The sequence below is a fragment of the Lepidochelys kempii genome, chromosome 1, assembly GCF_965140285.1.
Source record: "Lepidochelys kempii isolate rLepKem1 chromosome 1, rLepKem1.hap1, whole genome shotgun sequence".
Lineage (NCBI taxonomy): Eukaryota > Metazoa > Chordata > Testudines > Cheloniidae > Lepidochelys > Lepidochelys kempii.
In genome coordinates, this window is record NC_136380.1 from 274,356,778 (window position 1) to 274,383,003 (window position 26,226).

The window sequence follows — 26,226 nt, forward strand, 5'->3', positions numbered from 1 at the left end:
CACTTTGTAGAAGGTTTTTGTGATTTCCAGATTTCTGTGTGCTTTTGCCTTTGTAGGCCATTGTATAAGAAAAACTTAGCTGAAATGATCAAAAACATGTAATATTTTTCAGCCTTTTCTATTCCACCTTGAGCTTACTAAATAAAGTACTTCTTGACACTGCTATTTATTACTTTGTTGTACTAGGCTTGAAGAAAAGCATGTAGCTGAAGTGAAAAAAATGAAAGATGAAACAAATGAATTGAGGAACCTGTTATCTGAGATAGAGAAGGAATTGCTGCAAGTAAAAACTGAATTAGAGGCCCAAAAAGAAGCAAATAATAGAGCGCCAACAACTACAATGAAAAACCTAGTGGAAAGGTTGAAGAACCAGTTAGCCTTAAAAGAGAAACAACAGAAAGTAAGTAATTTTAAAATTATTTTATTATTTAGCATCTATCATGAAGACAAGAAGTTGATGTAAAACCAAATAACTATGAAAATTATGTATAGCAAACATTTCCACAGCTTTTTTTCAGAAGTGCCACTGTTGGGTTTAACAGATAGACAAAGAATACCTGAAAGATGCCCTTTTATGGAGATTCATTAGGGCTGTGTAGCCTGCTGTAGAAAAAGGACCAGAAAATGACTGAAATTTGGTATAGAATTTAACTGCTCTGTAATTTGTGGAGCCAGATTCACTGATATACTTAAGCTGCTTTGTGCTACTCTGGCGATGCAAAACAGCCTTAAACTTAGTTTAACTAGCCAACTAAGCTGCATTTATAGTGATTTTTGTGTTGCCAGAGTATTGTAAAGCAGTCAGAGCATACCAGTGAATCTGGCTTATCATTGTAAATCATATGGAAACAGACCAAAAGATTATATGAATTGTGCTGTTAGTATGGAATACAGATGGGTAATTTAACATAAAAGGTAGTAAAATTTAATTCCCTTTAGCAATTTTTTAACATTCATTTTCAGCAACTTGCTTACTTACCAAACGAATTTGTTGATATTTTCAGGCTTTGAGTAAAGCGCTTTTGGAGCTCCGAGCAGAAATGACTGCTAATGCTGAACAGCAGATTATTTCTGTAGCATCACAAAAAGAGGCATACATGAATGTTCAGCAGATTGTTGACAAACAAACAAAGGAGCTCACGGTAAGCACTAATTAACCTCCTTATACTGTGTTCTACATTGTATTCTTATTTAAAAAGAGAACACAATGTTTATAATTTCATTTTGAGCATTATAATAATGAATGTTGTACTGTTATGAGGTTTGACACCACTCGCAGTGAAGTCAATGACAGTCTTTCTGTTGACTTTTTTGGCAGTTGGGTTGGGCCCACTGTGTACATTTGTTTTTAAATATTAAAACAAATAATCAAATGAAATGTATAAGTACATGCAGTACTGCTATTTAGCCTACATTTTTTCTTCAGAATTTTAGAATTTACGCACAGAACACTTGCACCAGGCTTAAACATGATATATAAAGGTTCAATCTAAGGCAGCTTTTTTTTTTAACACAGAAAATAAATTTGGTTTTGCCATGTAAAAAGAAAAACACCCCAAAAGTTGATTATTTTGGTTTTGTTTTACTTATTTAAATTTAAACTTAAAAATGTTTTTCAGACTGACTTTTTGCTACTTAAACATATCAACAGATTTATAGGAATTTACAAATTATCTTCTAAGTGATTATTTAAACATATTTTACTTTACTTTACAGATTACTTAAATATAGTTGACAATATATGAAATAACTGATTTGAGAAATGTCTGTGGAATCCAGGAAATATACCTGCTTAACCTCAATATGTTTTAATTAGTTGGCAACCCTGAATAACACTTTTTTAAATTTATTTTTATAGATTCATATAGAGGAATTAAATGAGCAACTTACAAAATTCAAAGATGCCCTTAAAGTAAGTAAAACTAGAGAGCGTTCTTTATTAGATGAGATGGATGATTTAAATCAAGAACTTCAAAAAAAGCAAAAAGCCATTACTAAAGGGCTAAGAGAAAAAGAAGAAATGGAAAATGAAAATGAAGAACTGAAAAAGCGGATAAAAAGACTAACAAACAGCATTCAGGTGAGCTTAGTTTTTATTAGTGTAAAAATCTAGGGATTCAGTCAAATATTCTCTAATGGCTGTAATGTTTTTGGAAGACTGAATATGATTATCAAGCAGAGGGACCAATACATGGTGAGGAGAATTTTGAGATTGGAGGCAGCAGATACCAGACAGTGTAGTGGGGGTGCCACCTAGCTATTGGCTGGCATCCTCTGTTGCAGATGTCAAATGTGGGTAAGAGGCTGAAAGAGACCAGCTCCCTGAGGTAAAGATGAATGAAAGACCCAGGAGATGGCTTGTAGAACTCACAGCCTGTACGAAGAAGGGGAGACCTTAAGTTTTTGCAAACTGAGGGGACTCTCCTTTCGTCTCGCTGTAGGAGGTCAAGAAGATTCAAAGGTGAGCTAAAACCGAGGTATATAGGCTGAAAAGGTCCAACCCTAGGTATTAGTTATATGGTAATGAGATCATTTAATACCATACTAGACCCAAGTAAATGCTTTGTGGTTTTCTGAGAGGGTTTAGCTTCAACTTCCAGTTACAGTTAATTAAAAATTAACAAAGTTGCAGTCCGCTTTAAATATTTCCCTTTGTCTTTGTTTTGTTTTTGTACGTGCCCTGGTCAATCCACAACTTCAATTACGTATTCCCTCCATGGACATACTGTTTTTCTAGGACCTGACATTTTATTTACTCTCTTCTATTCTCCTCTTCTCAATACAAGCTATATGTAGTAGATCATTTTTTGCTACTGGTAATGCAGTTCCCAGCAGTCTCCAGTTGGATTCCTCTCATAAATTTAAGCAGAAAGTACTAGTACTAGTTTATTTTTGTCAAATGACCATGGTCTTAAAATGTTTAAAAAGTCTGTATATTGTCTGTGCTCTGTAGAAAAATAGTTCTAAGTAACAGTTTTTCTGTCTAAGTATCCATTCTTTTTTCATTTCTAAATTTGCAAGTAGACATTTCACATACTATTAAATTCTCAGGTATGTGTCCTTTAATCCAGTGGTTCTCAAAGCCTGTCTACCACTTGTTAAGGGAAAGCCCCTGGCGCGCCGCACCGGTTTGTTTACCTGCCACGTCCGCAGGTTCAGCTGATCGCGGCTCCCACTGGCCGCGGTTCGCAGCTCCAGGCCAATCGGGGCTGCAGGAAGGGTGGCCAGCACATCCCTTGGCCCACGCCACTTGCCACAGCCCCCATTGGCCTGTAGCAGCGAACCGTGGCCAGCGAGAGCCGTGATCGGCCGAACCTGCGGACACGGCAGGTAAACAAACCAGTATGGCGCGCCAGGGGCTTTTCCTGAACAAGCGGCGGACCAGCTTTGAGAACCACTGCTTTAAACCAAGTTGTGTGAACTTATCTGTTTCAAAAGAGTCATAGTAATTTACAGCAATTTAATACCTAACCCTTATTAAATTTAAAACAGCAATAGTTAAACATTTTTTGAGTCCATTACTCATGACAGAATACGAAGTAACAATCTAACACTTAAATAGTAGTTGTAATCTTTAAAGAGACACTTTATAACCTAAATTGTACCATTTGTTCGAAGCACTTCTGTTAAAATGAATAAATTAGTCAATATTTAGTTTCTATATTTATCCCAGTGGGGAAAAAAGTAGGAAAGTATCTAAATGGTGATCATTAAGCTGTAAAGATAATCATAATTTTTCAGAGCAAAGCTGATGAACAAAAATGTATTGATGAACTTCAGAAAAAGATTAAAAAGCTTGAAAGTGAAGTTGAAAAGAGTGAGGAGGTAGAAAAGAAAAGTTTAAAAGAAGACAAGGTATGTGACGAAGCATCATTTAATTTGTGGTATTGAAAGGGACACCATCAACTTGAAATCTACCCAGTTTAAGAAAAACAACAAATCAGAAGTGGCTTCAGAAATTTCACCTGCTCCTGATTCCCCTTACCAATTTTTCTGATGTTATAATCACATATTCCTATATTTTATTAATATTTTCCCTTCCCTTCTTGCTGAATACAAAATCTGTACAAAAAATTTAGGAAACTGACTCGACTGTACAAGATAACAGTAACTAACTGCATATAAAGTGTTGTCGAATTCATAAAGTAAAGAAACTGAAAAACAATTTCTTTCAATGGTAGCAGCCTATGGTGTTGCTTGTAACTATAGCAGTTTAAAAGCATTTTGAGACAAAAAATTGATTTTTTTTTTTTTTTAAATGGATGGTGTCCCTTCAAAAAGATACATTTCCTAATGGATATCTCTGCAGATGATAGATTCTGACTGGCGAAGGAAGAGTTTGTTCAGTCTCTTGTTTGTTTTCTGCTGTTATGGTAGCAGATTAGTGTCTTGTCTTGGTACCTAGTAAAGCAGACTGGAGCAAAATACATGTTTTGTTCTCAAACTGCATTCAGTGTCATTTTAAATATTCAAGATGATTTTAAGCAAGAGCTTACAATTCCCATTAGATAAGTTTGAGGCACTGTACGTAAATTGCTAGTGTTTGAGATGTATTTTTGTCTTGTACTATGGATGTGTGTGTGTGTGTATATATAAAATAAATTTTTAGTTTTATTAGTTTTATTTTATAGTTTTATTTTAATTTCCATAGCATTAATGTATTTGTAAATGTTCTACATATGTATGTATGGAATTAAAAATAACAAATACACTTAGACCCTGGTCCTGCAACTAAGTCCATGCAGCTAGATCCCTACTCTCAAATGGAATTCCATTGAATTCAGCGAGACTGTCTGTATATAAGTTTCAGGGTGGTAACCTTGTTAGTCTGTATCAGCAAAAACAAGTACTCCTCATTGTTTTTTGTCTGTATGTAGTTCCTTGTATCCATGCCGTGGCCCATTGACTTGAGTGGGAGTTTCTTAAGGAGTAAGGGTGTGCCTATGCAGAGCAGATATTTATGTATGTTACGTATTGGTTCTGCAGACTGAATCTTGGGTATAAAACCACTTTGAGTTCTTACAATTATTTCTCTTTTGCCAGCCTCATGGTAAAGAATGTTTTTAGTTCTTGAAATTACTTATACATGTTTGTAGCGAGAGGATTATTAATCAGTGGAAGAATAAATTTCCAACAAGTAATTGAAGTGGTTGATCCAAACTAATGCAAATTATACCTAACTTTTCTAGACATTTTATGCTGTTTGATATTATTCAACATCACTTTCCGATTCAGTCTTGGTGGCCAATTCTGAAATGACATATGCACATCACATGCACACGTTTCCGCAGGATTGGAACGTTGGTCATAACTTTGAATTTTGCAGGGGGTAGGGGCTTTATCATAGGGGATCACTGTTTCAGTTGCTAAATAACCACTTACACTCCTGACTCCACAGTTAAGGTTTCAGGATTTTGTTTCTCACTATGAAATCTGATTCACTGAATCCAGTTCACTGATTTTCAAAAGACATGCTCCAGGTAATCACTTTGATCTTTTTTGTGCTAGGACAGCTATCCACCAACTCTCAACATTGCACAGCTGGGATCTCATGACCCAAATAAAATACTAAATCCTATTAAATGCTAGGAAAAATAATCAACCCCCACCCCCCTGTTTTCTTCTGAATCAGATCCCAATTTGTTTTGTAGGTAACAGTAAAAGTTTAAAGTGGATGTGGAAAAGAAAGGAGAGAGGATCACCTAAGGGAGGTGAGGGACTCCAGGACAAAAAACTTCATTGCCACCTGTAAAAAAAAACTTTAGCTTAGCTTTTTCAATAACCATTTGTCATAAAATCTTACCTCATTTTCTGTTATAAAAACTGAATTGGGACTATTAAATAGAAATTCATTTTTCTATGACAGAAAGTGAGTTTAAAATCACCACTGGACCAGCAACTATGTTACTGCAGGGGTGTCTGAGCTCTTGGTGAGTTGGAGGAGGAAAGAGAGGTCTGCTGTAGATATTATAATTAGAACAGAATAACATCATGATCTTTTCTCCTGTCTTCCATTAACTTGTTTCAAAGTGGGAGAATATATTGTGTAAGCATCCCTAACTTTGGATCTCATAAAAATGTTTCAGTCCTTCCTTGTAAAGTGAATGTTTAATTTTACAGAACGATTCTCTGGTAGCATTCAGATGTACCAGATTGTGCATCAGATTTCATAACACGCAGTATATGCACCAATCACCTCCTAATAATTGCTATATTTAAACATCTATTTTTGTTTAAAATTTTTAAACAGGAACTTTTAATCAAATAGTGCTAGTCTAACTTGTTTCTTGTTCTGTGGTGTTAAACTAGACCAAAAGGAAATGTTACTTCTTTTTGAATGTTTTACAGAGCTCTAGAGAAGAAATAGCTAGGTGGGAAGAGGGTAAAAAATGGCAAGCCAGAATGGAAGGGATGCGGAACAAACTAAAAGAAAAGGAGAAGGAAATGGACGCTTTAACAAAACAGTTCAGTACATTAAAGGAACTTTATTCCAAGTGAGTTGATTTTAATTAGACATATTTCTAAACTGATGATAAAAATAAAGAAAACTTGGTTTGTTGGTTACAAAAATATTGTAACAGTTTTATTATATTAAAAAATATAATTTACAATTTACATTCCTGTTGAGACTACAAGGGGTAGCTTATTTTTAAGCAGCAAGCTGCCTTTATGTTTCTAGCTATTCTAGTATCCTGTTTTCTGTAGGAGCTGACATTATTTTACTAATTAAATTAGTTTTGCTCAAAGACTGTTTCTAAGTTCTCTATTAATAATTAGGGCTGTCAAGCAATTAAAAAAATTAATCACAATTAATTGCACTGTTAATAGAATACCATTTTAAAATATTTTTGGATGTTTTCCACATTTTCAAATATATTGATTTCAATTACAATACGGAATACTAAGTGTACAGTGCTCACTTTATATTTATTTTTGTTTACAAGTATTTGCACTGTATAAAAACAAAAGAAATAGTATTCTTTAGTTCACCTAATACAAGTACTGTAGTGCAGTCTCTTTATCGTGAAATTTGAACTTACAAATGTAGAATTATGTTAAAAAAACAACCTGCATTCAAAAATAAAACAATGTAAAATTTTAGAGCTTGCAAGTTCTTGTTCAGTCAATCGCTCAGACAAACAAGTTTGTTTACATTTGCAGGACATAATGCTGCCCGCTTCTTGTTTATGATGTCACCTGAAAGTGAGAACAGGCATTTTCATGGCACTGTTGTAGCCGTCATCGCAAGATATTTACATGGCAGATGCACTGAAGATTCATATGTCCCTCATGCTTCAACCGCCATTCCAGGGGACATGTATCCATGCTGGGTGACTGGTTCTGCTTGATAACAATCCAAAGCAGTTGTCATAAATATAAAGGGAAGGGTAAACACCTTACTTTTAATTGAAGAGAAAGTAAAAGAATCACCTCTGTAAAATCTGGATGGTAAATACCTTACAGGGTAATCAGATTCAAAACATAGAGAATCCCTCTAGGCAAAACCTTAAGTTACAAAAAGACACAAAAACAGTAATATACATTCTATTCAGCACAACTTATTTTATCAGCCATTCAAACAAAACAGAATCTAACACATATCTAACTAGATTACTTACTAAGTTCTAAGACTCCATTTCTTTTCTGTTCCTGGCAAAAAACAACAGAGAGAGAGAGAGAGAACCTTTGTTTCCCTCCCCACCCCCAACTTTGAAAGTATCTTGTCTCCTCATTCGTCATTTTGGTCAGGTGCCAGTGAGGTTATCCTGTCTTCTTAACCTTTTACAGGTGAAAGGTTTTTCCTCTGGCCAGGAGGGATTTTAAAGGTGTTTACCCTTCCCTTTATATTTATGACAGCAGTGCAGACAGATACCTGTTCATTTTCATTATCTGAGTCAGATGCCACCAGCAGAAGGTTGATTTTCTTTTTTGGTGGTTTGGGTTCTGTAGTTTCCTCATCGGAGTGTTGCTCTTTTAAGACTTCTGAAAGCATGCTCCACGCCTTGTCCCTCTCAGATTTTGGAAGTCACTTCAGATTCTTAAACCTTGGGTCAAGTGCTGTAGCTATCTTTAGAAATCTCACATTGGTAACTCCGAAGCATGAAGGGGCACACGAATGTTCAGCGTATCTGGCACGTAAATACCTTGCAGTGTTGGATACAGCAGTGCCATGCAAATGCCTGTTCTCACTTTCTGGTGACACTGTAATAAGAAGAGGACAGCATTATCTCCTATGTTTGTCTTAGTGATTGGTGGAACAAGAAGTAGGACTGAGTGGACTTGTAGGCCCTGAAGTTTTACATTGTTTTGTTTTTGCATGCAGTTATGTAACAAAAAAAATCTACATTTGTAAGTTGCACTTTCACAACAAAGAGATTGCACTACAGTACTTGTATGAGGTGAAATGAGAAATACTATTTCTTTTATCATTTTTACAGTGAAAATATTTGTAATAAAAATAGTATACACTTTGATTTCAATTACAACACAGAATACAATATATATGAAAATGTAGAAAAACATCCAAGATATTTAATAAATTTCAGTTGGTATTCTATTGTTTAATAGCGCAATTAAAACTGTGATTAATCACTATTATTTTTTTTAATTGTGATGAATGTTTTTGAGTTAATCGTGTGAGTTAACTGTGATTAATCGACAGCCCTATTAATAATTTGTTTTTAGCACAGTCAAAGAAGCACCAGCTGCAGGTGAAGACAGACTTTTCTTACGTTTAGTTTCATCAGACTGCTAGAATTAGCAGCTGTGTTAATCTGCAGTGTTCTGACACCTCCAGCATTGTGATGACCAAGACTTTTTCAGCAAAACTCCAGAAAAGATGTGTTTATTTCATTTAACCATGTTTTCAATGTAGTCACAGAAAAATTTTCACTGACCTAGAATTCAAGAGATTAAAAGTAACAAAAGAATAACAAGAATTATATAAATTTGTAAATTCCTTTCACTAGCTGTGCTTTACTTAGGCTTTCTGTTTTTGTAAAAGGTTACATAAATATAAAATATTAATGAATGCTTAAGCAAAACCTGCAAGTGATTTGTGAAATGTACAATATTCACTCAATATTCTTTTATGAGAAACTAGAAAAATGTCCATTTTTAAGGTCATTTATATCAAGAAACGTTCAATGAGCAATTGGATTGCAGGTCTAGAATCTTTCGAATGAAATACTGTTCACTTTCAGATGAAGCAGATTGGTAAACAAATGTACCAAGATTTTAGTAAAAACAAATTGAATGTTGCAGAGCTGATAAAGAGAAAATTGCTTTACAAAAGAAACTCAAGACCAGCAGTATTACTGTTGACCATGTTGTGGGAGTGCGGGCGTCAGAGTCAGAGAAAGAGCTGGAAGAACTAAGAAAACGGAATATAGACTTAGAAAATGAAATTGCTCATATGAGGTAAGAGTTGTTTCAAAAGGAGAGACCCCATTTGGAAAGCTTACAATTTTTCCCCTTAAATACATTTTGGGTTTATTCTTCAAGGAATTAATTCACAGAAGCTGGCTCCCTGTGCATAAAAGTGAAAACACAGTTGTCGTTAGTTCAACTATAACACCTTAGCTCTAGTTTTTTTTCTCTCAAGTTTTGGAAACCTGTTACATTTTCAGTGTATATGCATAATGCACCATTATTGGTAACAGAAATTTCACATAAACATCAAGAGAAAATAGACTCTTAGGACTTCTTAAGGCTGAATACTATGCCAAATTCCTGGATTATGGTGTTTATTTAATTCAGTTTATATAAATAAAATTGATTTAGTATAGCTACATTTATCTAACACAAGATAGTAAAATCTTCAGTCTAGGAAAGCAGAAGTCCATACTTGATTTACATTAAAGGATGCTTTCCTGCATTAATAACAAACGTTCACTTCTTTATTTTTGATACAGAACACAACAAGCTCTCCCACGAGATTCTGTGGTAGAAGAGTTACATTTAAAAAATCAATATTTGCAGGAAAAGCTTCATGCATTGGAGAGACAGTTTTCAAGAGACACATTTTCAAGACCTTCGGTAAGCAACCAACTTTGTTATTACCCAAATTGAAAATTGAATGCATCTCCTGCTCAAGGACATATTTATCATCCATCTATTATTCTGTAGTATTTGGTCCATTTTATTTTAGGTTGCAATCATCCAATACAGCATCTGAAAAAATTAACTTTTTTCTCCTTTATTAACCTATGGCAATAATGTTTAGCATTTTTTTTTTAAATTCTAAGAACTAAAATGTGTTACTGTTTTTCATAAACGTTATGTGGTTAGAAGGAAGAAAGATGTGCTTAGTGCTATAAACAGAGAGGACAGACACTCTCTACCTCAGAGGTCTTACAGTCTAAAAGACATATAAAGGCAAGACACACTGGGAGACTCAGAAGAAGGTCTTGGCTTAGTGTAGGGGTGTTTTTTTTTTCCCCCTTTCATTATTTATTACCTAGCATTGGCTAGTGTTTGGAACCTCACAGAAATGCTTGTTTAGGAGGGATTTCCTTTTGAATAGAACAGGGAACTGGCACAATAAGATGGAGGACAGTTTAGGGCACAGCATGGAAGAAGATACAAAGCTGGCTGTGGCTGTTGGAAATAAATGATTCTTCTTTGAATGTGTATCAGTGTGGATCCCACTGTTCGTGTGCGTGCACCTCATGCGCAAGATCAGATTTTTTTTTTTTTAATAGCAATGTCTGCCAGGGCTGTACATGTGCCCTGTGCTTCCTTGTAAGGGCATAAAGGGCGGAGTGGCTGCAGCCCTCCCTCTGTTGGGCTTGCACCTGAAGAGGAGCACCCCTACGGACACGTCTTGAAGAATTCCAGCTATTGCACAAGATGAGTAACCTCTCCTTACAGGTAAAATTAAAAACAAAAAACACAATCTGTAGTCTATACTTATTAACAAGTTACTTTCTAACCTGTCTAAATAAGGTATTTCGCATCCAATGGTCAGTCTTTCAGTCTTGTCCAGCCCATAAAGCTGGGATTCACCGTTCATAAGACCTCTGCTTCCTGATGTCAGTTTTCTCCTATAATGGATAACCGCTAGGGCCGTTTCTCCCGTTCTTTTACAGTAGGCGGTTGTCTCTTAGCCAAGAGGGCCCCCTCTTCTCAGAACTCTCTCGGGGTTCATTTGTCTTTGCAAATCTCCAGCCTTCATCTAGTCCTGACAGTAACCATAGGCTGTCTCCATGAATGTTCATTTTTCTTATATTGCTTGAGTCTGCTGTCAGACTCCCACTCCTCAGGTGATAGGTTTCACTCACAACAGATTTGGAACACAATATCCTACAGGTTATATCACTCTAAAATTGTTTACCATACAAACATCTTGTAATAAACACAACAGTCAGGTAGTTCTTTGCTTTCGGCAGAGACCACACAAGACCCGTCTGTGTAATATCAAGAAAATGGTTGGACACAGATGTAATGCACCTGACAGCGCATGCTTGGGCATGTCTGTGACACACTGACCACGCATAAACAAGAGTATTTTTAGTATTTAGGATAGAGAAGAAGCTCCAGCTCTTTTAAATGTTCTGCAAATAGAAATAGCACTATTGTTAACACCCTAAATGTGTAGGGAGAAGACAAGGAGTCAACGATTATCCAGCTTTGTGAGACTGAGAGACTGGGAGGATGCTGTGTTGTCCACAGCATGGAAAATTGGAGAGGAGATAATGAGCTTGGTTTTGGCTACACGGTCTCTTACACACACGGTTCTCTGTATTCCTAATGTCAAATTATCTGATTCTTATTAAACCTGCCACAAGTGGACATGATGTTATATATAGGTGTGCTGTCTTATTGCTTTTACTGTCTACCTCTTTTCTTTTCATGCTTTATTACTCTTTTCTTCTGCTTCAAACAGAGCGCTGCATATGACACAGCTGCATTGATTAATTCCTCTTTTGCTAACAATGTCAGTAAATACAAGCATTTGAAATATCCATGGAAGAAAACTGCTTCAACTAAGGGCAAAGTAAAACACCAACCCACTATTAGTATTACAGGTGGCAATGGAATAGATGAGGGTGCAAACATTACTGATCAATGCCATCAGGCTGCTGAAGATGCAATTACTGAATTAACTCCAGAACAGGAACCTGAACATTATGAAAAACATGCGAATTCAAATAATTCTAGGGTAGGATCAAAAGGCAAAAGGAGTAGCTCTCTGAAAACTGAAGCGGATGACGAGGGTATCAGTGATGACCAAGAAAATGTAACAGGCCCTGAAGAGGGTGAAGTTAATGAAGAACATGATGGAGAGAAAGAAGGGAAGCAAAAAGTATGCAAGCAATCAACTAATAACAATGAAGGAAGTAGAGCAGAATCTTGTGCTGATGCAATGAGCTGCAATCAGTCTGATTCAGGGGAGCCTTCTAATCAACCTAATGGTTATGAGCCAGAAAATTTAAAAATTAATAATGGAGTGGATAAACACACTGAAGAAGATACAAGTGGAAATCACCAACCTGATACAGAGGGGACTGAACAAACCCCAGGACTTTGTGAAATGCCCCAGGTTTGGCACTATAGCAGTTCTTTAATCCTTCATTTCCCTATTAGCTGCATTGTTTGTATGTATAAATTATATAGACTAAAATGTTTATTGTAGAATAGTTTGTTTCCTGATACGTATTTAGTTTTTTTATTATCTTCCTGCTTTGTGCTTCTTTAGCAGTGTGTGTTGTGACAATATCTTTTATATTTATTAGAGAGAATATATTTTACTAGTGAGGCAGTTACTTTATTCCCCCATGTTTTTATTGGTGATACTTAATTCTAATTATTTGTGAAATTATCAGAGTTTCTTTATTTTATTTTTGCAGGTTTCTATTTTTATTTTATATTTATTTCAAGGGAGACCATCCTTAGTTTTTACTGCCTTATCTCTACTCATGTTGTAATCTTGTGAGAGTAAGATCCTTGCACATATTTGCAGAATGGGGCCAAATGTGGAGTTTTTTGTTTCCTTGTTCAGATTTTTTTAGGTATTTTTTTTGTTTTTTTTAATCCAAGCAGTTTGATCCTGTTGAAAAAGAGAAAAGGTTCTTGGGATTTTTCTTTTTCTTCTGAGACTAACTTCGCATAAATTATACTAACAGAGTCTCTTGGCTAGTGACAATTTATAGCTGATTCAAAGTTGAGTCTCTGTAAAAGTATACAAGAAATAATTACATGTATCTTTTATTAATTATTGCATTTGTTCATCTTACTCAGTGCTCAAATTCTGTGGTAATGAATTTGATACAAAATACCTAGATGGATAGTTACAGTACGGTCTAGTAGTCACAGCAGTGAACTGGTACTCAAAGGACCTGGCTTCTATTCCTGGCTCTGCCACTGATGCTCTGGGTGACCTTGGGCAAATCACTTCACCTCTGTGTCTGTTTCCCCTTTGTGAAAATACGGATAATAATGCTTGCCTCCTTTATTAAGATCAATAGATGAAAAGTGATGTATAAAAGCTAGGTATTACTAGGGACCAGATTCAGATACCCTTTTCCTGTTGAGATACACTTGAGTCTGAATGATCTGACTTCAGTGGGGGACTGATTATAGTGTGAAGTGCTATCAGTGTGACTAAATGTATCAGAAGGTGGCTCTAAAATAGATGCTATTCACAAGTACAGTAACCCTGTTTAGAACCCTGGAATTTTTTCACTTACTAGATTTTGAGATTTCAAAAATCAGTGTTTATTTTTGCTGAACAGAAGTTTATACTGTTTTATACCTTCACTTCACTTAATTAAAGCAAATTTTTAAAATGTTCATAAAGGAATTAAAGGAAGAAGTTGAGTCAAAGGTCCACATTAGCTTTCTCTATCTGCTTTTTTAACTTTAATGTGGTAAAAAAATACTGAAGGGTGAACTCTATAAGAAGGTATCTTGCTGTATAAACACTTTGTTTCAATATGGAATGTAATGTTATTGCCCAGATTATTGATCTTTATCCAGTGTAACTAATGTAAGGATTAATACCTCAACATTTAATAATATTTTATTCTGTTCCTTCCCTTTCTTAAGACATCAGGAATAGGATCAGATGATCAGTGTCAAAGACAACAGGAGCTTCAGAAAGAAAATTTGAGATTATCATCTGAAAATGTTGAACTAAGATTCCAGCTAGAGCAGGCTAATAAAGATCTGCCAAGATTAAAGGTATTTTTTTAGCATATAACACATTTTAAAGGCTCATTGAGAATGTAAATGTACATTTAAAAAAAACCAAACTTCTGTGAACTCTGTTGTACTAATACATATTCCATACATACTATATACATTTGATGTAAATATATAGAAAACCAAATACACTGGGGGCAGATTTCAGAAGCCACCTGTAAGGCCTAGTCTTTCAAGTAAACATATCTACTTATAGCTGTGGACTCCAAAGCCCCTGTCCTGCAATAAGTACCATAAGGGTAGAACCCTGCAGCCTCAGAGAGGCACTTGAAAGTCAATGGAGTTGTGCATGTGCAGAGTCCTGCCCATTGTAGGGACCTAAATATGTACCTGCAGTTTATCATACGTAAATGTTTGAAAATTTTAAAAATTAATCATTAAATGTGCCTGGGTAAGAGGTCCCTTTTAAATTTGTCCCTTTATGTTATAAATTATGGAGTGGTATAGTCGCTGTTCTATAGTGTAGTTGAAGCCAGCTTCCCATTACAGTCCCTGTTTTCAAACTGGCCCTTTCCCAACTTCTGACCCACCCTCTGTCGCCCAAAAAAACCAATCCAATTTCAGACTGACAGCTCTCCTACTAGGGTAGAGTTTTCCTGGGAAATTTGGGAAAAAATCAACAAAGGTGTGTGTATTGTTTTTTTTTTTTTTAATTATTCCTAGGTTATAAAATATGAGTTGAAGCTAGATTGTGCTGTACCCTAAGAATTTAGATTATGAGAAAACATGCAGAACTCTCACATACTCTCTAATAATTTTTTTGTTTGGGTTTTTTTTAAGATCTTTACAATGCACTTAATATGGAAGATCAGCAGCATACCAACATTATTTAATGTTTCCATTAAAGAATAAAATATGGGGGCAAATTTAGAGGGCATGGGTTTTGTAACCTGGGTGGTTAGTAGCAAGTTATGAATTATATGGCAAGGGGGAACTTATTTTTTGGTTTTGTTTAATGTTTTTCAAAGTAAACTAACTGAAGATGAAAATTTTTGTAATTTAAAAAAGTTTAAATTCACCTGTTAATTGAGTAAAGCTTAAATAAAATGGTTATTATTTGTATTCTTTAGGACCAAGTAGGTGACTTGAAAGAAATGTGTGAGCTTCTCAAAAAAGAGAAAGCAGAAGTTGAGCGCAAGCTAGGCAGTGTTAGAGGGGTGAGTAATGCTACTGTGTTTTTCAGAATAATTAAATGATTGAAATACACAAGATTACTAGTAAGGTTTAATTACAACTGAAATGTTTATCATCAAGCAAAAGAAGATGGGAAATGTTAGTTTTTACACTTAGTTACCTCTCCTTATTTTATTATCTTGGTACTTTAATCAAAGAACCAAGATACTAGTCAATTGGCTATTACTGTTAGTAAAGTTTCTCACCTACTTAAATCTTTGCAGGATCAGGTCCTTAGTCTGCCACCTGGATTAACAACAGTTACCTGCAAAACTGTCTCTTCACCAATATGAGAATATAGCCATAAGTGTATGCAAAATGATATTTCGTTCTATATTTGAAAATCTTTTGGTAGAGCTAACCAAATGGGATTAGGTTGTTAGAAAGTGGAACCTGTAATTAGAGAAATATTTTGTTTTTTAATATACAAGAGGATTATATAAGTGGACCTTCAGTTTACCTCAAGCCTATGTTAGTGATTGATGTAGTCTTCAATTCCGTTCACACCAGTACAAGTACACTGCAAGTGTAATGGTGTGAAGTAAACCCTTCTTCATTCCTCAGAAGACCAGAAAGCAAATGCTGCAGCAGAAACATTGCTCCTCCATTGCCAACATCTCATGAAACCACAAGTGAGACGCTTACAAGATGCAAACACTGTAAGAGCCACACTTGTGCCTCCTACACTGTACAGGGAGTGAAGTGTGCTGCCTCCACAATTGTTGCTCCCTGGGCTTCCCAAGAAGTAAAGAGGAGTCAGCATAGTGCTGCAGGGAGCCATAACTGGATTCCCCACATTCCTTTAACCTCCTACACTATGCCACTGTTTCTTCACTTCTTGACTTCAGCAGCAACAAGGTCTGCCTCCTCCTTTACTGGATAAGAGGAAAGTAGCAGTGAAATTCTCTTAATTTACTGAAGTGATTGTACATTGGAGTTTACTGTATGTAGAGTCTTTTCCCCTTCCCTCTTTTTTCCTGCATTAATAAAATATTAATAAAGTAGGAAGGGGAGTAGATAATCCACTGAAATGCAGTACTTCATATTTGCTTGGCCAAGTGTTACATTCCAAAGGAATTAGCATAGTGGAACCGTGCTAATATGTATGTATAAATGCAGAATTTTCATAGCACAATGTATTTACATACCAAATGTATAAATGTTGTGTCAGTTCTTTTAATAACACAAAAATTTAGATCCCCAATCCTGCAATTTGTTGTGCATGGACAGACTTCATGTGTGCCTGTTGACTTCAGTGGGGCTCCTTTGTGTCTTCCACCTGCAGGTAACAAATTTCAGATTCAGAACTATAATCCCAAACTATAGTTACCATATTTTGTGTGTTTACAACAAAGCGATTAAAAAAAAACAAGACTTCAGACACATTTGATATCTCACTTAAAATTTCAAGCATTTACTTCATTATGCTTTTTTTTTTTCTTTTCTTTTTTTTCCCTGTCTTTTCTGTGTAGTCTGGTAGAAGTGGAAAGACCATTCCAGAATTAGAAAAAACCATTGGTTTGATGAAAAAGGTTGTAGAGAAAGTGCAGAGAGAAAACGAAGATCTGAAAAAAGCCCCAGGAGTTGTCTCTAATGAGAAACTAGTTAGCCTTGAACTTGAAAATGAGAGGCTAAAGGTACTGATTTATCATTCGTTATTATTTTTTGTAGCAACTTATATATAAATTAATTAGGAAAACTGATGAATAATAGTGTTTCACCTAAAACATAAATATCTTCAGTAGTATGTATAATCAAACCTATTGACATTATTTGGCACAAAAATTTGCTTCAGTTAAAAAAAATCACAAATGTGAACTTTGTACCACACAGAAGCAAAGCTTTACATATGCACTTCCTCCACAAAGTACTAAACCCGCCAAACAAAATCGATGTTTTGTATTCTTTCATAATAATAACTGAATAGAGTAACTTCTAAAGCAAAATGTGAATTTTAATGTAATGCAAGTTATTGTGACAGAGATAAATTTCTAAGGGAAATTTTGATATTCAAAATATCTTTTAATGTATTTGAGATATAGACATAAACGTGCTAAAGTGCTTTGCTGAATTGGGACCTGCATGTGCTAGATAACTGTAACATTCAAAATGAGAACTCGAAAGAGTCTAAGTTGTGTAAATACATATTTTTGTTTTGTTTTTTGTTTAATATTTAGTCTGAAATGGAAAAAATGAAACTTCATCTGGGTGGCCAGCTGAGTATGCGTTATGAATCAAAAACCAGAGGCATGGAAAAAATCATTGCTGAAAATGAGAGACTACGTAAAGAGCTGAAAAAAGTACGGTTATAGGATAGCATCCAGCCATTTGAGGAAATTGTTGGATATATTAAGCATCTTTTCTTTTAATTTGGCTGGAAGTATACATATTGAATATTGAATTTACAGTTCTGTACGCGCTCAGATACTATTTTGATGGGTTTCCTAAATACATAACAGATAGTATTTATGATATTCTTGATACCATACCAATTTGTGCTGTAGTCCTATTAGATCACAAAGGCTAAGCAGAATTGACTAAGGTCAGTGTCTTGGATGGGAGACCTCCAAGAAATACCCAGATGCTATTGGAAATAGTGTTTATGATCTAGTATGTGGCACTCTTCCTTCTGAATCAGTACAGATCCAATTTCTGAGTGTAATTTTATAGAGTTCCATGCTGCGTGAGGTTCTGTATTTTGGATAAAAGAAGCATGAAGGCACTTCGCCACAATGTATATAATTTTGTGCCTCATTGGACAACAGGAGGCTGACACTGCAGAGAAGCTACGAATAGCAAAGAATAACATAGAGATAATAAATGAGAAGTTGACTGTGGAACTGGAGGACACTGTTAAGAGGTTAAACTTTGCTGAAAGCAGAGGTCCACAACTCGAAGGAGCTGACAGCAAAAGCTGGAAATCAATTGTTGTAACAAGGTAGGAACTGAGAATGAAACAGGCAAAATGATTTGTTTTCTTTAAGTATTTTTAAATGAATGATATTTTCATGATCATAGTTCTCAGTTCCTTTTCTAAAGCATTTCTTACTGACCTCATAGCAATCATTGATGAATTTACTATATTACATATGTTCAATATACAAACTTCTAACCCAGATCCAGCAGACATGTAGCGTCCTCAGTCATGTGTCCATAAACCCTGTTAGTCTCTGCTGCTCCAGAAACTCTTTCTCCTGTTCTGAGAATGAACCCTCCCTTGCAGCTTGAAAATGCTGGATTGTTAAACTGAGGGGACTACATTCCAGATTCTGCCCTGTACTATTACAGAATATCGTAACTGGACTTTGAAGAATAATTTTGTGGTATTTGCTAAGCATGATAAGCAAGTTCCTTAGCATCCTACCATGAAGGCAAATTCCTCCATAATTGATCAAACAGCAGTCACCCAGAGAAGTGTTGAAAGGTCTATGACCTGAATTTCTCAGACTTTGACTTGTTAATAGCACTCTGGTGGTGATGGTGAATGGGAAGAGGTATAAAGAGAGGGGTTATGCTGCTTCAAAATTACACCATCACAAAATAACAAAACAATAGTCTGAGAGGAGGGAGGAGCCCCTTCCCCACACCAGGAGTATGATGGTAGATGAACCCCATGCATCCTACAAAGGATTTGAGTGGATAGAAGGTAATTTACACAGACCCTTCTGCCTACCTTTCCCAGATAATGTTTTCAGTAAACAGTTGGGCCTGGAGCCAGTCAATTCTTTTACCTATAGTGGATGGGAAAGTGAAATTGCGGTGGCACAGACAGGGTGATGGGTACACCCTAAGTACCTGTTGGAGACCATACGTACATACTCAGTGTGACTAGCCTGTCCTGCTGCTTAGCTACATTCTCTTTTTAGTGCACACACGCACGCTTCTACTAGGGTCACCATCTTTGTTTTACAAAGGGTTCGTTTTTGCGATAGTCCTTTGGACTGTGTGTCGGGTTTGCAGGATGGGGAAAAAATATTTTCTGGACTAGGCATAGTATTTGCAGAATGGCCTTAATTTTCTTTCCTGTTTTCAGGATGTATGAAACTAAAATGAAAGAACTGGAAACTGATGTTGCTAAAAAAAATCAAAGCATTACTGATCTTAAACAGCTACTGCAAAAGGCAACAGAACGTGAACACAACATTGAAAAACACACACAAGACTTGAAGGAACAGGTGAGTAAAACGTAGCCTATCTATAATAATAAAAGGCAGATTTTTCTTCCCTTGTACACGTCCATAGGTTTGTTGTTATAGTGTGTTTCATTATTTGCGTACCCTAACTATACATTTCCATACTTAAGCATGTTTGGATTTCTTTTAAATTTAACCTTAATGGTGAATTTCCTTGGTTAATAAAGCTTAATATTGGGATAATCCCTATAATGTAATTTACCCTAAATTTCTGATATGAACTCTCAACTTTGTTTCCGATTTACTTATGTTAAAATGGAGTTAATCAGAGGTAGATTTTCCTCCACTATACACATCTAAACATTTATCACTGTAGTATTGTTCATAAGTGCTGAGCTGTAGGTATGGTTGTTTTAATATGCCTTAAAATTTCCTTCTACCTCATTCAATAGAAGCTATTTGTTGACTTTGACTTTCTGAGCATAGTGCAAGAACTGTCTCCTTATTCAGATTTTTGCTTTCAGGGGTTGGTTCAGAGGGTGGACTCCCACACAGTATCTGAGGAAGGCTTTCAGTTTGACATTTTATCATTTTACTTGTAACTGTTTAATGTTATATTCTGTATATGAAGCACCTAAAGATGCTTATAAGTGTATTTAATACATTGTCAAGTTTTTATTAATTTATATTTTTCAATCATATCTTAAAAAAAAAAAGTTGGGTCAAATTTTTGGCCCACGAGTCTTGACACAGAGTTCTTTTAAATGTCCCAGCGTAATTAGCCCCAGGACTGTATTTGCCAAGATTAGTCCCAGGCTTGTCTTGGTTTTAATGTGTATATGCCATTTCTCCAGCACTATGTGAGGAATCAAAAGTTTGTCAGAATGCATAGAGCTGTGACTTATTTTGAGTAATTTTTAAAGTTTAAGTGCTATTTTCTTCTTTGCTATAGTTTTTGAATACGTGTCAGTAATCTGAACACTGGGCTGGGGCAAAATCAGCAGAGATCTGTATGTAAACTTTGCAATTTTTTATCAACAATCTGGAGCAAGACACTTTGCAATTTATTTGTGTGTCTCAAATAACGTTTGCAGCTGTCCTTCATCAAACATAACTCTATATCAGCAGAACAGAAATTGTGGACGAGATTAAGAATAAACACTTTGGCAAGGCAACAATAGATTAAAATACCCAGTACAAAAAGCAAAAGTATATGAGATCATTGACTATTACAATTCATTTGAGGAGCATGTTCATTAAAATGTCCTAACTGGAATAAAACTATTCTAATTGAAATATAAACCACTGTATTCATAACATATCTAGCACAGAAAGATAAAGGCTTTATTTAGGAAATACTGATTTGAAAGTTTTGCTTAATTAAAATACTACCTCTAAACTCTCTCCCTGTTGACGATTTCATCCTTGAAAGATACCATCTGCGCAGAATTCTCGTTCTTGGGCCTTAGTTCATTGGGGAGAAACTGGCAAAATTCCCCAAGCTCTGTGTTGTTTTAACCTGATAGTAAGGTAGTGTGAGAGCTAGGCCCCACAGTGTACTAACTCACCACCTATTCCCATGTATAAATGCTTCCCTTTGAACATTCCATTCATACCCTGCTCCTGACAAAATGTTCCAGTGACTTCAGTCAAGAATACACTGTGATGCAAAGGATAGAACACAAGACGGAGGCTATGCCTACACTTACAGAAATATATAGTACAGGTACTATACATGTAGCTGTACATCTGTGACATACCCTCAGGGTAAAATCTGGAACTGTGGGACCCCGTACCCCCTTAACTCTTCAGAGAGGACGGTCTCTTCCAATGCTATGCTAGTGACAAGCAGCAAACCCATCCAGGTGCTATCACTCAGCCAAAAAATGCAGAGACACACCCAGCTAAACTGCATGAGTGCTCACCAAGCCACTCATGAACTGTACACAGGGAAACATCAGCAAATTCCCCCCCAGACGCAGCCTTGCACCCCAGAAATGTTACACTGCTCAAGACCCTCTTGAACAATGCAAGCTTATTAATTAGTTTGCCATTTTATCAAAGGATAGTGGACATGCTCTAGCCTTTATAATCTCAGCAGACACCCCCAAGCGCTTAGGACAAACTCACTGGTTAAGATTAAACATTAAAATAAGTTGATTCACTACAGAAAGATAGATTTTTAAATGATTGTAAGTGTTACGTAACCATCTCTGACCTTTATACTTAAGAAATAAAAAGTAAACACGCATTCTAAATCCTAAACTTTATCAGACTAAGCAAGGGTTGGTTGAATCAATCCGTTTCATCTCACCCACTAGGCACTATAAGCAGTTCACAGTTCTTAATACTGCTCAGACTAGGACCAGTCTCCCCAGTTCAGTCTTTTTTTTCCCCAACATTCTTGTTGCCTTCAGAGGTCGGGGAGGAGAGAGAGGTGATCTTATGATACCACTGTCCCTTATTTTATATCCTCAGTTCATGGGCCGGATATATACTGTAGGAGTTCAAGCATGTAGGGTACTCTACTCACCTAATCCATACCTCCCCATCAATACTGCTATTTGTACCTATGCTAGTTGCATGTGCAGTGTCTATACTCTACATGATGCTGTAAATGTAGACTTATCTTGAATCCAGAGAACTGAGTTCACGTCCTGTCTTTACCACTTACCTGCTGTGAGATTTTGAGCAAGTCACTTTCTATCTCCAAACTTCAGTTTGCTCCTCTGTAAAATTCAGATAATACAACTTGCCTTGCTTTGTAAAGCACCTTGAGATCTACAGACGAACAGCACTTTGAGAGTAAAGAATTGTTATTTATCCTGTCTGAAGGATCTCAAGAAAAGGAGAAACTCTTTGATGTATCTGTCTCTTTGGATCAGTGAGTGTATCCAGCACTCCTACTCTCTTGCAGGCTTCCCATGCCAAGAGAATCTTAGGGCTCACTCAAATAGTATAGTAGTCACCTCAATGAGCCTACTTCTTTCTGACCTGCCACCACTAGCGAGCCATGCCACACAGTCAGAGCTCTTGCTAGGGCCATATTGTGCAAGCCCCAGGCTGCCACAGGAAGGTTCCATTCAGCTGCATCTAGCCTATCCAGGATCAAAGCTTGAAGGGAGTGCATCCACTTTGTCCCAGCATTCTTGACTTCTCTGTATAGTCCCCTATTGGACTGATTATATTTGAACTGATAATTTCCCATTTATCTTCCATTGTTCAACTGACTACCATATTTTCAACTAATTAATTATTTGACTGCATTTATCTAGGTGATTTGCCAATTGTGCTGTTTGATATGACTGATTCTTTGAATGCCTTGTTTTAACTGATTGCTGCCCATATCCACTGCCAGCTCTACTTTGCTTTCTTCCATATTTGATAATGCTCAAAACTCCTTCTGACTCCTGACCACTTCCCTTCTCCCAAAACCTCTCAGAGAGAATAGTATGTGAGGATAAAGGACACTAATTCCTCAACTACTGACTATGGGCCTGATCCTACAACCTTTACTCATGAGTAATTTTTTCTAACAAAAATAAGGATCACATGATCAGGTCCTCTGCTTTTATTGCTTAAAAGATGTTAGTTATGATCACCTTCAAACAATACAAAAGTTAATACTTTAAAATAGTGGAATTCATAGAGATTAAAATATTTTACCTTAATTTAATTTTTAAATTTTTTTTTTTTACATAATCAGGTCCTTAGGGCCAAACTTCAAGGTATTTAGGCATCTAGAGATGCAGACAGACACCTAGTGGGACTTTCAAAAAGCACCTAAGGAGGTTAGGCCTAACTCACTTTGACACTTTTGTAAATCCCACTAGGTGTCCATCTGCATCTTTATGCATATAAATACCTTAGTATATCTTTATCTAGATTACTATGTATTTTCTGTTCCTTCCTACAAGGCAGCTGAAGCACTAATTCATATTTACTATAGTAGGCTTATATATAAAACTTCAGATGCTTTATAGGAATTGCCAGCATCTACAAAGGCGCATCTGAAAGTTTTTATATTGCAATTTATTTGTTTGTCCAATTAAAAGTTCAGTTTACCTTTTCTCTAAGATTAATACTACAATTCTCTCTGCTACTAGGCTTCTGTTTTTCCTTTCTCTGTATTACTTTAGCTATGGTATTCTCAAGTTGAGTTGCTTTGAGTTAGTAAATGTAACTATAGGTATTGTTTTCAAATGTAAAATGTCCTCATTTTCCTTATACTTCTTTTAAACCTAAGATTGAGCTTCTCAAACACTTTCCTGAAGGTGCTAGCACGGAGCAAAGCCTTGCCAGAGAGCTTCAGCTTCTCAGGTAAAGTACCAAGAATTATCCCTAAACTATGAACCCCCGCTCCACTATGTACAGAAATGAGAATAAGACGTTCTTAGATATGAATACCCAGAGCAATTTTTACTCTTCACAATATTTCAAATTAATTGTCTTACAGATTAACCAGTAATCAACTGGAGAAGGAGAAAGCAAAACTAGCTCACCAGGTGGAGGCTTACCGACATCAAACAGGCACCAATGCAAGCGAAGGCTCTGCAGCCGGTAGCCATTTTCAGTATCCAAAGTATAAGGATTTTTCAGTAATTTGGGCTGGAGCTGCTCTCATTTACTACACTAGTGAGAGTTGGGAGTAATTCCGTAACAGTAAATTAGATTACACCAGTGTAAAACTAGTGTAAGTAAGAACACAATAAGGCCTTCAATCTTTGAGCACCTATGTAAAGCTGCAGGTACTCTGTTGTAAAAGAAATACTTGTGAAAAGCTAGATCCTTTACAAATATATTTTTATCTTCAGAAAAGGATATTTTATGGTAATTTTGTGATTATGTTAACAGCAGTTGCTGAAGAGAATACCTTTTCTTTTTGAAAACATGTACATAGTTTCCTGATGCACACATCAGGATTCTGTGCACACTAGAAGCAGATAACTGTTGGACAACTATTGCAACACTGGTTTTGCATGTTTTCAGTGGTATATGTATTATACAACTGCTACCAGAAATCCTGTTTTAGGCTATCCACTAGCAAGTTTACAGCTACTTAGTACTACTTGTAACCACTGACAAGTGTCAGGACAGAGACTAAGAATGGGCGCGTAACAGTGGAACTATGGTATTAAATTAATTTTAAAAAGCACCTTTCATCTAAAGAACATTTACCATAGCTCCCCCTTCCTTACAGCTGCTGCCCTTCCTTCGTGATTCACTCTGAGGCCTGTGGTATAATTAGAAATCGCTGGATTAAATTTTAAAACAATTAGGTATAGAAACTCAATAATGGTAAAATCTATTTAGTTTTGGAATAGTCTCAAGAGAAGTGGTAGGAGCACTGTGGATTGAAAATGCAGTGGAGTAAATGACATAATTGCTTTCTTCTGTATTTAACTGTCTAGCACTGCCAGCCACACTGGATTAAAAAAAAAAAAATTTTTTTTCAGCAGAAACATTCAGCTGTCAGAGTGAAATTAACAACGTTGGTCTTTAAACTTACCAGGAACGAAGGTTAATAAGACCTAATTTTTAAAAAATGGGGCATATCAAACCTCTCAGAGCTATGTTTCAGGCAGACTCATTAGGATAGCAGCGCACTCAGTCAATCAAAACATTTACTTCACAACAAAGACTAGCCACTTAATATTTTTCATTGAGAGCTTATGTTGTGAAGTAGATGGAGCTACCAGAATAGTGTTGGGGATGACTTTTTGACATTGCAAGATTGGGTAACTGGGTTTAATGTTCTCCACTATGTATTGCTTATTAAATATAATAGTTATGAATAGGTTAAACATTTTAATTGATTTGCAGTATCTTGAATTTAGTAATCTAGTTTGTGCTTTTCATAACATATGATTATTTTTTTTAGAGAAAGGCAGAATTGACAAGTTAATGGTAGATATAGTAGATCTCCAGACACAGCTGCAAGCCTCAGATCTGGAAAAACAGCAACTTACAGTGAGTAGTGTATGGATACCACCACGGTGATATTGTTCACTTACCTTATGAACTAATGGGTAGCTAGGAAACAAGATTACATCCACCCATGAGTTGAGGTCTTATATAACGGCCAGACTTATGACTTTTAAAGTACAAACTCTCCAAAAACAAGTTGGTAGTACAACCCTACTTTATGGATTCAGGCATGTAGTGCACGACAGATGGAAATTGGCATTGTTAAAAATACTGAACCACTCTACCAGCTTGTTGCACCCCGCCTCTCCCACACACTCCCCAAATGTTTCAGTAGCCAGTAACTGCCACTCCTTTGCCCCATCCACTTTCACAAAATGACTCAAACTGCAACCAGAATCTTCTTACATCTGCATGTTTAGTTCACAACTTTGATGGGGCCATCAAGAGAATCAAATAAAAAAGGGAGGAAGGGAAGTTCTGCTCTCTTTAAACTATTAAGGAGAAATCCAGAACAGAATGTACTGGGACCTTGAGACTCAGGCCCTAAAGCTAGGGTCAGAAGAATATGTTGTTTAGAATCACAGCACTGTGTTTCCCCAGAATCTCTTTCCTCTTATGACAGTATGTAATTATGCTGTACTGACTGTGTGATTAATTTAACAAAGCACTCCAGTCTCACTGTAAACATTTGTTTTGACATATGTTAAGTACTAAACTTTTTAACCTCGCTTCCTTTTTCATCTACCAAAGCACCTGACTTGCAGGTGCAATTAGGTACTAAGGTATA

At 36.1% G+C, this 26,226-nt stretch overlaps 1 protein-coding gene across 7 annotated transcripts in view; it reads left to right on the forward strand.

The window, feature by feature from the left end:
* Positions 1 to 26,226, forward strand: part of CEP290 (centrosomal protein 290) — a 122,584-nt gene that overhangs the window by 95,316 nt on the left and 1,042 nt on the right. For 3 of the 7 annotated variants that reach the window (XM_073327590.2, XM_073327594.2, XM_073327591.2), the window contains 17 exons: positions 187 to 400; positions 1,005 to 1,142; positions 1,859 to 2,080; positions 3,742 to 3,855; positions 6,349 to 6,494; positions 9,265 to 9,420; positions 9,915 to 10,038; positions 11,888 to 12,544; positions 14,050 to 14,184; positions 15,276 to 15,362; positions 16,851 to 17,015; positions 17,556 to 17,678; positions 18,144 to 18,316; positions 19,412 to 19,553; positions 23,758 to 23,831; positions 23,968 to 24,071; positions 25,393 to 25,481. In XM_073327590.2, the coding sequence (XP_073183691.2) occupies positions 187 to 400; positions 1,005 to 1,142; positions 1,859 to 2,080; positions 3,742 to 3,855; positions 6,349 to 6,494; positions 9,265 to 9,420; positions 9,915 to 10,038; positions 11,888 to 12,544; positions 14,050 to 14,184; positions 15,276 to 15,362; positions 16,851 to 17,015; positions 17,556 to 17,678; positions 18,144 to 18,316; positions 19,412 to 19,553; positions 23,758 to 23,831; positions 23,968 to 24,071; positions 25,393 to 25,481 (2,863 nt within the window). The remainder of the gene's footprint in view (positions 1 to 186; positions 401 to 1,004; positions 1,143 to 1,858; positions 2,081 to 3,741; positions 3,856 to 6,348; positions 6,495 to 9,264; positions 9,421 to 9,914; positions 10,039 to 11,887; positions 12,545 to 14,049; positions 14,185 to 15,275; positions 15,363 to 16,850; positions 17,016 to 17,555; positions 17,679 to 18,143; positions 18,317 to 19,411; positions 19,554 to 23,757; positions 23,832 to 23,967; positions 24,072 to 25,392; positions 25,482 to 26,226) is intronic. The other 4 variants (XR_012156724.2, XM_073327592.2, XM_073327593.2 and 1 more) reach the window with 4 other exon arrangements.